This window comes from Camelina sativa, chromosome 2 (genome assembly GCF_000633955.1).
Source record: "Camelina sativa cultivar DH55 chromosome 2, Cs, whole genome shotgun sequence".
NCBI classification, from domain to species: Eukaryota; Viridiplantae; Streptophyta; class Magnoliopsida; order Brassicales; family Brassicaceae; genus Camelina; species Camelina sativa.
This window is the reverse complement of record NC_025686.1, coordinates 17,669,195-17,681,232: the sequence shown is the minus strand read 5'-3', so window position 1 is coordinate 17,681,232 and position 12,038 is coordinate 17,669,195. Positions and strand designations below refer to the sequence as shown.

Sequence of the window (12,038 nt, the reverse complement as noted above, 5' to 3'; positions counted from 1 at the left end):
CATGTGGTGCTTCGCTTTTTTAAGAAAGATCTTTCCAATCCTATCCAGCTCAACCGTTTTTTTTCTTTTTCTTTTCCGAAATGTACCAATCAGCCTTTGGTTGATAAATCAATTTCACATTTCCAACCAAAAAAAAAAATATATATACATTACTAAAACAATGTTTAAGAGATGCTGTGGTACATGTAACGATTATCATAGATTCATAGTATTAAAAAACCTGAAAAGAGAGTTAGAGAAATGCATATAAAAAAAAATGGGAAAGAGTAACGAAGTAAAGAAGTCCAAAAAGTAAAAGAAAAAAGAGTAACGAAGGAGGATTGAACTTTGGGCATTGGTGTTTCAATGGAGACGTTATCGACCAGTTGAGCTTTCAAGCGATACACAAATTCTTACAAACTTTGTACTATGTAAGAGTCAGGTGATTCGTGAGAGAACCTTCGGGAACACGTAAGATGCGTCGGTATCTCAAAATGAATATGCCTTTTTCATATTATTCAACTAATTTAATTTCGTATCCGTTGATTTCCATCTAATCGGACGAAGGAGGAGAGAGTTTAGGAACCTCGTGGTTTTCGGAATGTTAGACCCTTCTTATAAAGAAACTACCAACTTCGATAAACCACTCTTCACATACCAAACATCTCTCACTCTCTCTCTCTCTCTCTCTCAAAGTTTTAGTTTCTTTATTCGTAGATCACAGTCATCACTCTGCTTTCTCAATCAATGGTGGTATTTGATTTTTCAATGTTGAGGTTTTGGAAGAGGCCAACCAAATCTAATGATAAAGGAGGCCCTGGAGATCTCGAGGTTGGTCGCGGCGCCTGCTACTCATCTTCTGCCTCACACCTTCCGGAAGGTTTTGGTGGTGGTGGATCTGCACCTGAAGCTGAAGATGTGAAATCTGCACCTCTGGATTTGGAAGCCGGTCTTGCTACTAGTACCGATCATCGTCCCAGCTCCTCGAGGAGGGTGAGTTGAGTACACTTTTCTTTTCACTTTGTATGATTCTTGTTTGATTCAGTACCATTGGTTATATTACTTGGTCTTGCTTGCACGGTGGTGAATCTAAATGTTAAAATCTAAACAGGGTAAGTTGAAGAGAGCATCCGATGCGGTTTATCGAGTGATAAGCGAGACGTTGAGGAGGAACAGAACACGAACACGAACACGAACACCTGACCAATCAGTAAGCGTAAAATGATCTCAGTTTAGTTAGTACTTAGTAGATATATGATCTTTGTTTTGCTTACGAACTGTTCTTTAATCTTGATGTTTCCTTGTGGTAAAAGCATGTACATGATCACGACCAACGAGGAGAAGGCTCAGCAAACGGTATTAATTTGACTCTTTTGTAAAATCTTCGTATTCCCGTAAAAAATTTTCTTGTATTCTCCGCCTAACCGGACTATAGAACCTTATAATTTTATTAAACCGGAAACTCAAACCGAAATAAAATCGTTTCTGTTTTTGGGGTTTGGCACAGAACCATCAACTTCTGGTGGGTTTGGGATTGGATTGGAAGAACTCATTCAACTAGTCAAAGATGGTAGCCTTGAAGCTTTGAATCGATATAATGGGGTAATCATCTCTTTCGTTGATTCTTTGCTCTTAGGTTTTATTCTGATTTTACCCATTTGATGATGATGATGATGATTCACAGGTTCATGGGTTATCAAACCTACTGAAGACTGACTTGAAACTGGGCATAGATCGGAACGATGAGGAGATACAGCATCGCAGGCACACATTTGGGTCGAACACATACCCTTGCAGAAAGGGGAAGAGTTTCTGGGTATGAACAATCTAGTAGACAAGAAAGTTTCGGTTTTTATGTTTTTTAAAGTTGGGAAAGCTTTTCAATTTTTTTTGTTTCCATTGATTGTTGTTGTAGTGCTTCCTTTGGAGAGCTAGCAAGTTTTATCATTTGCTGGTTATTGTGCTTGCTGGAGTTATTCTTTCACTGCTCCGAATCAACACAAAGGTGAGTTTTTTTTTCTTCCTTAAATCGACAAGTTTGGTAATTATAATTTGAGCTCTACTCAGATTTCTGTCTGAATTTATTATCTATATCTCGCGCTCATGAGTCACTTGCAGGGTATCTTCGATGGATGGTATGTGGAAGCTTGCATCGTTTTGGCCATTGTTCTTTACGTCATTGTGAGAGGTATCGTTGTACAATCTTTGATATTCTTGAGTTCTTTGCCAACTTAATACTTGTCGTCGTACTTCAATTTTCAGACGAGAGTATAGTGAACAACCAGATTTTATATTGTTTTTTTCTCCCATTTTGCAGCTAGAATCGAGTACAAACAGTCTTGTCAATTTGAAAAGTTGAGCAAGGAGAAGAGAAACGTACACCTAGAGGTGTGTTCCTGCTAGTTAGTCATTTTTGCATGGTGTTACCCTTGCCCACAATGTGTGCTGAACGTTTTTGGTTGCAGGTTATTAGAGGTGGTAGAAGAGTCAGGGTTTCTATCTATGATATTGTTGTGGGCGACATTGTACCCCTCAGGAATGGTGTTCAAGTAAGCATCGCATTTTTAACAGAAATCTTTCTTTGGCTTGTCTGTCTTGAAACATCTTAATTTGTGTGATTTTTGATCATTTCTGCAGGTACCTGCAGATGGTGTCCTGTTTGTTGCAAACTCTTTGAAAGTTGACGAGGAAGAAATAACTCGCTCAGTCGGAAATGTATGCTGTACTGTACCCCTCTTGATGAGCTGTATCATTACCTCCCCTGTATTTCTAATCTCTCTTTTTGATTAGCAGGTCCAAAAAGATGTACAAAGAAATCCGTTCTTGTTATCTGGCTCAAAAGTGATGAAAGGCACAGGTACAATGCTGGTAAGCTCTCGATCCACGTCCTTAAATTTTGTTTTTATGCTTGACACATCCATTTCATAGGTGATATGGTTCCTGATCTTCTAACAGATCCCATTACAATGCTTGCTTTCTCTGTACATGGTTCTTGATCACTCTATTTACTCTATTCTAATTCACTCTATTCTATCCCTGTGTTTTAAAGGTTACAAGTGTTGGAATGAACACTGAATGGGGGTTGAAGATGGAGATTTCCCAAGAGACTGAGGAAGAAAAGCCTTTCCAGGTCTGTTTTATTGACTACTAATTCCTTGCTACCGATGATGGTTTGCTCACATATCACCTATGATTCGTTTTACTAGGGATACCTGAAATGGCTCGCGATTTCTGCCAGCTGGTTGGTCGTTTTGTTCGCTTCAGTTGCCTGTAGTGTTCGATTAGGCCGGTAAGTCTGTCCTTCTTTTACAATTTACCATTGCGCTTACGTTCGGAATTCAGATCTAAGATCTCCATCTCCATCCTGGCAATAAGGACCTAACAACACTTTTATTTCCAGATACTTTAGTGGTTGGGCCAAAAATTCAGATGGAACTCCAATGTTTAATTACGGAATTACCACTGGTGATGAAGCTATAGAATATGTGATCACATCCCTGAGTTTTGGGGTACGGGAATGCTGAACTTTATCAATGGTATATGGTCTTTTTTCTTGTAACCTCTTCACCATAATAATTTTTTTCTTTTTCAGATTGCTATAATAGTAGTGGCAGTGCCTTTTGGACTTTCGATAGCCGTTCGCTTGAAGTAAGTCTCTTATCCTTTTGAAAATTTGTTTAAACAAAATACATATCAGACAAAGCTTTAGTGAAACCTTAAAGTATGCCATTGCAGTTTATTATTTCTTTTATCACGACAGTTACTTATGTTTGTTTCTCATCTTATCATTTTCCTCATTCCATCAGCCTTGCAAAGACAACGAAGAGAATGATGACCGAAAAACTTTTGGTATTCCGATTTTTACAACATCATTAGAGCATCAACAAGTGCTTAACTTTCGTCATTTTTTTTTTCAGGTGCAGAAACTCTCTGCATTTGAAAGAATGGGATCTGTTACAACTATATTGTGTCATCAAACTGGGATTTTAACTTTGAATCAGGCAATTGTTTTCTTTTACATGCAATCAGATTTTTCCTGTGTCCTCTTATTCTCCCAGAGTACCCATTTAAGCTTTTTATTTCTGCTAAGCAGATGTCTGTGGTTGATGTCTGGGCTGGAGGAAGGAGAGTGCAAGATATGGCTAATGTTTCACAGTTGCCCACGTCTCTTAAAGGACTAATCATAGAAGGCATTGCCCAAAACACAAATGGCAGTGTTGTTTCTGAAACGGTAAATGTCCTGGATTACAGCGTTGAGTTGGATATAAACTATTTTGATTAGATTCTGTAATATGAATTATTCTTAGTAAGTTCATAATTAATTATAGGGAGTCACTGAACCAGAGGTCTATGGATCACCAACAGAACAGGCCATTCTTCGCTTGGGGAATAAGGTTTTGCTTCTTTCTAATCTGACGTTACTGCTTGCTATAGCTATTATGTTTATAACTACTGACTCTTAGTTACTTTATTTTGTAGTTGGGAATGCAGTTTGATGATGTTAGGTCAGCATCATTAGTCCATCATACTATACCATTCAACCCAAAAAAGAAATATGGAGGCGTGGCACTACAGGTAACATAACCTTGTCTATATTGTTGTTGAGCAGATATATACGCACGCGCACGCACACACACATATATATACTAGTTTTCACTTGACACAGAGATAGTTTGTTGCAGCTTTGTTAGAACTCTGGAACTGTTTGACTGTAAATCTGCCTGCATATTTAATTCTTATATAGTTTTTTTTTACCACTTATTATTCATTTCTAGATTGGTACACGAGGCCACGTTCATTGGAAAGGATCTGCAAAAGTTATTTTGAGTAAATGCGAAGATTATATGGATAGGGCCAACAACCGCAGAGCAATTGATGAACAGCAACGAAAGGTTTGTTTATTAATGTAGATGGCTAATTTAAAAATACACATATTTCTTGTTCGGCATTTGTTTAATATAAGTCTGTTCTCTCTTAAGTTTTTTGAAGGAACAATTGAAAACATGTGCAAGGAAGGACTACGTTGTGCTGCACTTGCCTATCAACCCTGTGGATTGGGAAGTCTTCCAACCATTAAGGAACCTCAAGACCTTGTTTTGTTGGCTATTATTGGTATAAAGGTACATTTCCAGCACTCATCCTAAAACTTAAGTTTGTATTAATAAGAATTGGTACCTTGTTAGTATCATTATTTATTCCAACGTTTTGAAAACATGCAGGATCCTTGCCGGCCAGGCACAAGGGATGCGATCCAACTGTGCAATTCCGGAAGTGTTAAGGTGCCATGGTTTTTTTTTTGGGGTTATGTTACTGCTGTATTATTGTTCTACCTCATACATGACACTTGAAGTCTCTGAACTTTTATTAGTAGAAAGAAATTTTCTTCCTGTAACTGAGTTTGGCGTAGTAGTATTTTCTGAGTTGCTAAACCGACTATTAGGCACTTCATCATATGCAGTGGCACCTTTAATATTTGTTGCGGAAGAACATATGTATAAGCGATTTTTTGGATCAACGCCTTTTATTGATTTACTTTCTGAGTGGAAGATGCTGACTTTCAGGTGTGCATGGTGACTAACGAGGACGTTTGGACTGCACAAGCAATAGCAATGGAATGTGGGATACTGATGGATGCATCTGGCCGTAATATAAGGACAGGAGCCCAATTCCGTGAACTTTCCGGTCCAGAAAGAGAGCAGATTGCCGAAGACATCTTAGTATGAATCTATTCTTCTATATTTGTGGTTTAATATATATAAATTATGAACTGGATTGAGCCAAAAATTAACAGACACTACTCTATGTGAAGGTTTTTGCTCAATCTTCTCCCAGCGACAACCTTCTTCTTGTCCAAGCACTGAAGAATAGAGGGCATATAGTTGCAGCCACTGGGATGGGAATACATGATCCAAAGACACTACGCGAGGTTTGTAGTTATCATATTAAAACTATGAAAACACTTCGCACTATTTTTCAAAGAGAATCTGTATTCTATATATAGAATGACATATCAATCATCGCTACAACCTATGATTCATGTTTTCCTTGCACAGGCTGATGTCAGCCTCGCAATGGGAGTTGGAGGGACCGCAGCAGCAAAAGAAAATTCCAATATTATCATACTGGACGATAATTTTACTACGATTGTCAAGGTTGGTTTATTATATGCATTATTTTTGTATGCTTATAGAATGCATACAAAAATGATGAGCAAGCGTTGACCTTTTGGCAGTTAAATTTTGTTTAAATCATTTTTGATAAGATGCTAGAGGCTTGTTTGGGTAATGCAGTGTATCATATGGGCTCGATCTCTATACACCAATGTCCAGAGATCTATCCTATTCCGGCTCACTGTCAGTGTATCAGCATTCGCTATCTGTGTGGTTGAGATTGTGTTTTATGATGCATTTCCAGTTAACGCTGTGCAGGTTCAGAAAATGTTATCCCTTTGTTATTTCATCATCTTGTAATCCAGCTTTACCACGATTTGAAACCTTTTTCTCTAACCCAGTTTTTGCTTTTCCCTGATGCAGCTTCTGTTGCTTAACCTTATTATTGACATCTTAGGGGCAATAGCGTTGGCATACAGACCAAAAGCTGATCGCCACCTAATGGGAAAGCCACCGGTTGGTATAAGGTACAAAATCTGAATAGGATCATGGATCTGATTTGATTAATATATTGTCTTTAAAAAAACTATAAGTTCTATGTGAATATAAGCACACTGATCATACATATGTATACCTTTTTCCTGTTTTTTTTTTTCCAGAGACCCTCTTATAACCAAGACTATGTGGTCCAAATTGATCATACAGGTATGTTGGCTAAATTTTCTTGCCATGTCATGTGTCGATCTTAATATCTGATATAATCTGCAAATACAATTCCTTGGTCATAATTAATTAACTAGTTAGATTAGTGAAAAAAATAACTGTTTGGAGACCTCTAAATAAGGCTTCTTTCATGAAATACCTTACCTCCAGGTATTTTACCTAGTGCTGTCGCTGATGCTCATAAATTCTGAGAAGCTACTGAATCTGAAGCATGGTCATACGGGCAATGCCGAAAAAGTGATGAACACATTTATATTCAATTCCTTTGTCTTCTGCCTGGTAATATACGATTTTCCCACTCTTTCTAATCAGGGTTCATTTGCTAATGTATTGATCATGTCTCTGTCTTTCTATAACAACGCAGGTCTTTAATGAGTTTGAAATCCAAAGTGTAGACCAAACCTTCAAAGAAATTCTTAGGGAGAATATGTTTCTCGTTACAATAACTTCAACTATTATATTTCAGGTAAGTCCTCTGTACAAGGTGATTACAACATTTATCTTCTTTTTCTGTTCATATCTAACCCGAAAACATAATTACTTTCTTTTTGTTCCTTCTGTGTCAGATAATCGTAATGGAGTTTGCAGGCATGTTCATTTCTTCAGTCAAGCTTGACATGAAAAAATGGGTGACGACAAGTCTTTTGGGATTGCTCAGGTTCTGCTCATAAAGATCCTCAACTACTTTATAGAAGTTTTACTCTTCCCATTTTTCTCAATATATATGTTCAAATTTTTTTTCAGCCAAGTCGCCACTCGCTACCCTTACCCAGCCAACCAATACTACCGTAACTGAGATTTGTAACGCCATATAGGCACAACTACCGTAAGAACCTTTTACTCCCTAATCTTCTAATGAATCACACATGAATCTTTTTGACAAGTAGAGTTACTCTGAACTTATAAATTCTCATTTCAGGTAAACGTTTGAAGCATCCGTCTAGCTTTGGTCGCTTAGGAGGTTGTTGTTCTCTGCGTGGGTGTGCGTGAGAGACTATATAATGCCGGATTATTGTGCTGTGTATATATCATAGTACAGTTAATTCAGTCAAAATTCATTTCCTCTTCAACATATATAGAGTGAAATGAGTGAGAGTCATATATTTATATAAGTTTTGTTCAATCAGTTCGTCTCTTCATTTTCGTTTCATGAGTTATTGGATGTTTCTAAATCTTCTGATCCAGCTGATTCATCGCAATTGTTTTTTTTTTTTTTTTTTTTTTTTTATCGAATCTACCCGATTATATCCTCCTTTCTCTATCGATTTCTTTGAGAATGTCAGTTGGTTCCTACACGAAAATCCACCATTCCTCCTAGGTTTACTGCCATAGGTTGATCGAATCAAGGCACTTGGACAATTTTAACCGGTTAGAGGCAGCGGGTGGGATACTAGTTAACTCGTACACACAACAAACCAAAACCCATTGCTACAAACATTCATACCATAGCTCATAGCAACAACCATATTCCTTGCGGCTGCGAGGGGTCAAGATACGTGTTATTTGCGGTTTTACTCGGTTTGTAAAAATCAAGTCAAAGAGGCGGGGCGGTTGAGGTTTTGTCTAAAGATTTAACGGTTCTTTTTTCTTTTTTTTTTTTTCTTTTCTTCAAATAATTTTTTTTTCACGTGAACGCTGCATAATCTCAACCGTATCTTATAAAGCTCTTCGTTTGTTCAGTTTAGTTCCAAATGATGTTGTGTGTGGTACAACGAAGAAGTTAATAATATTACGCAGGATAAGCAGTTGGCGGATCCAGAAAATTATTTTATCTGGGACAATAATATTAAATTATTATTTTATTATTTCTAAATAAAATTAAATCAGTTAAAAACATTTGATTATTTTTGTCAAGTTAAGATAAGTAATAAAATTTTGTTTTATTAATAGAATATGGGCTTGAACATAGGAAATATAAACAAAATTAAGTTTTTGTATTGTATTTGTATGATATTTTAATATTATACACAATACAAAAAGTGTATCTAAGAAGAAAATAAGGTAATGGGGGCAAAAAAAAATATTTTAGCAGAGGCATACTTAAAATCTCATGTAAATTAACATTAATCTGAAAAAATTTACCCGTGGCAAGTGCCCCAGTTTACCGTAACGTACGTCCGCCCTTGAAGCATACATCAGACGTGTTTATGATTCTTTTCTAATTGTGTTACTGTTACTAATAATAATCTAGATATGTATATACCTATGTGAACCCACTTAGGACATTTTTTTAATCCATGAAATGATGAAAACCACAACAACTATATGAGCTTTCGACTGGTAACACGAATTATCAAAATTAAATTACAGTAATTATGTGGATGTGGTATAGACGACAGTTCGATGTAGATAATTTTGTTGTAGAAATACGAATTAACATTTTAGACTGCAATGAAGTAACGTTTATGATATATTAGCTGTAGTATATATTATAAAAATAAATTAAATATAGTATTAAGAATTTAAGACTAATAACATTTTCGAATATAATAAATTAAATAAAGCGTTACTCTCTTGGAAACAAATAAAATATTTCAGTAATATGCACTAATATCTTTAAACACATATAAACTCGATGGATCAAGAGATTAAAAAACCATATTACTGTTGTTTCTTCAAGTGTGCTTTTTATTTGACAATAAAGCTATAAGCTATATAATAATATAATATATATATATATATATAATATCTAGAAAAGTTTTGTATAGGTTTAAATAGAAAAATACAATTGATAAAATCAAATACTATTACAAGTCACATTGATGTGTTTAATAAAAAGATGCAATGGTTGAGAATCTGTACAATAAGCTTGTTGAAAACAACAAAAGAATGACGTGGGTTAATTGGTGTTGAAAGAATTCAACAGCTGGACGAGAAAGAATACAAATGAACACTATACGCGGATTCTGATTAATTTGGGTGGATGAGTTATTTTTGTTTAAATATAAATAATGATATGTGTCATCCTTTAAATGGCTGCAGGTATTTTTGCTTGCTATTTTTCACCAAATGATTTAAGATCTTTTATAGTAAACTAAATACTTATACTCGTAAATATTTCATTTGATTTGGACAAAAAAAACAAAACTCTTATTTTTCTTAGATATGGATCCCTATACGTACCATAATTCTTTTAACATCTAAAATTTTTCTAACTACCCAAATCCAACAATTATATATTTCAGAATTATTTCAAATAACCCTGGAATATTAATTATGAGTTGGGTCCATTGTTCTGTTTAAATTATGTGTTTTATTAGTCATGTCGTGCTTATATTCTAATACATTTGTAGTTTTTCGTAGATTTATTTGTTTTAATAATAATAACTGTTATTTGAAGGAAATTTAGTTAAGAATATAAAATATAAAAGAAAATAAATATTATATAATAATTTTAATTTAAGATTAATCTACGTTATTAATTAATTTGTAGATACAAAATCATAAAATAAAATAAGAATATGAAATAAAAGTGATAGTGTATATAAGATGTTAAATTTATTAAACAAAGCTATTGTATAACATAAAATTGAAATGTGTGTAAAATTTTTAGGTGGAAAAGAGAGAAGATGGTGTTAAAGTAAAAAAAAAAAAAAAAAAAAAAAAAAAAAAAGAGGGTGTTGAATTTATTAACCAATGTGCATAATCTTAAGAACAATATTTGAAAGAGTCAAATAACAAAGAAAATTAGAAAAATCTTTGACCATCAAGCTGTTTACTATGATTAGCATAATAATAGAAACAAAACTAAGTTAAAATAAATAAAGCCACAATCGTTTGAATAATAAAAAAAAAACCTCATAACTCAATTCTAACACTTGGAAGTATCCGTGATGTCAATAATGTTTTGAGTTACGAATTTTACAAAAGACATAACTCAAAATTGTGAATCAATCATAAAACATTGTAACTCAAACTTAACTTTAAAAAAATAGTTTAGTTCATGATTGGTAATATTTTTGAATCATAACTTAACTTAACTCAATGGTAACATTAAAGCTGGTATTAGTATTTCAAATTAATAGATGGTTTGTGACTTATTGTAGGTCCAAGATGAATTAAAGTTGTATTCTCATTGTACAGTACTAATTTCACGAGAATTGTGTTTTCTTTATAACCTTCTTCTCTATTAAAAACAAATGTACTTGTGTTGCTTCAAAATTGCAGAACGATAAATTTGATCAAATAAAGTTACTCGTTTATGCGCATCTGCTAACATATTTACAGAGTGACTATGGTTCGAAAAAGTGGTAGAGAGACCCATGTTCTCTTTAGCTAACAAAAAAAAAACGCGTAAGAGAGATAAAGACAGAAGAAAATAAGTATAATTTCTTATAGGATAACTAAAATCTCATTGGCAAAACGGAAGAAGAAAAAGACATTACGCATTATGGCGGAGCTAGGTTGGTGAGAGACTGGGAGTGGGGTCAAACTGATCTCAATAAAATTTAGATTTTCACTGATTTGTTATTAAAAATTAGAGACAATGGTTAAAATTTCTTGAATGACCCCATAAATATAGTCAAAAAAAAAAAAAAAAAAAAAAACCCATAAATAAATCCAAACTCTNTATTTTTTTCTCTTCATATAATTCATTGACTTTATTAGAAACTTATTCCAGATCCGCCATTTATATCACTTCATATGTAAATGGTTTATGTTTTATATAGACTAGTAAGGGTTAATAATAGTAAATATATTGTATTTTTGTTAAAATGTTTTTGATTAGTCAAGAAAGAAAAAAAGTTGACCATTACAGAAATGAAGGAGGAAAGAGCACATCGCTACAATTGCTTACAATCAATTCAAGTATTCAACTAAAGCAAAAGTAAGGTTCTTATTACTGTAAAAGTTCCAAAAAAAAACAGGAAACGTGTTATATTCCCCTCAAGTAAATTAAATACTATATTTTACTTTTGTCCAGTGCTTTTTTTTTTTTTTTTTGACTAAACTTTTGTCCAGTGCTATATGTTCATTATTATGAGAAAGGAGTAGGTCTGGACAAAATACCCGAACCCGAAAATCCGATCCGAACCCGATCCGAAAAACCCAACCCGTATCCGTATCCAAAGTTTTAAAATACCCGAATGGGTCTAGGATTTATTAAAATCGGATACCCGAACCCGATCAGGTATTATCCGATATCTGAACGGATACCCGAACTAACCCGAAAATATATAAATATTACTATTAAACCAGTGCAAAATAGCCACTGGTAGGACTTGA

General features: G+C 34.4%; 1 protein-coding gene across 2 annotated transcripts; it reads left to right on the top strand.

Moving 5' to 3' along the window:
- Positions 635–8,003, top strand: LOC104728114 (calcium-transporting ATPase 8, plasma membrane-type-like). 2 transcript variants are annotated; one of them, XM_010447146.2, is made up of 34 exons: positions 635–972; positions 1,091–1,189; positions 1,293–1,335; positions 1,487–1,581; positions 1,664–1,795; positions 1,895–1,984; positions 2,098–2,167; positions 2,297–2,367; positions 2,445–2,528; positions 2,617–2,694; positions 2,770–2,847; positions 3,029–3,109; positions 3,186–3,268; positions 3,380–3,488; positions 3,572–3,627; positions 3,786–3,828; positions 3,897–3,980; positions 4,073–4,210; positions 4,308–4,373; positions 4,459–4,554; positions 4,755–4,871; positions 4,959–5,099; positions 5,199–5,258; positions 5,541–5,696; positions 5,789–5,905; positions 6,033–6,131; positions 6,270–6,407; positions 6,513–6,616; positions 6,749–6,794; positions 6,963–7,091; positions 7,177–7,278; positions 7,379–7,470; positions 7,557–7,638; positions 7,732–8,003. In XM_010447146.2, exons 1-33 carry the CDS (start codon positions 727–729, stop codon positions 7,606–7,608), a joined length of 3,195 nt encoding a protein of 1,064 aa, XP_010445448.1. In that variant the 5' UTR covers positions 635–726; the 3' UTR covers positions 7,609–7,638; positions 7,732–8,003. The 2 variants fall into 2 exon arrangements, with proteins under 2 accessions (XP_010445448.1, XP_010445455.1); XM_010447153.2 differs by having other exon boundaries at positions 636–972; positions 2,773–2,847.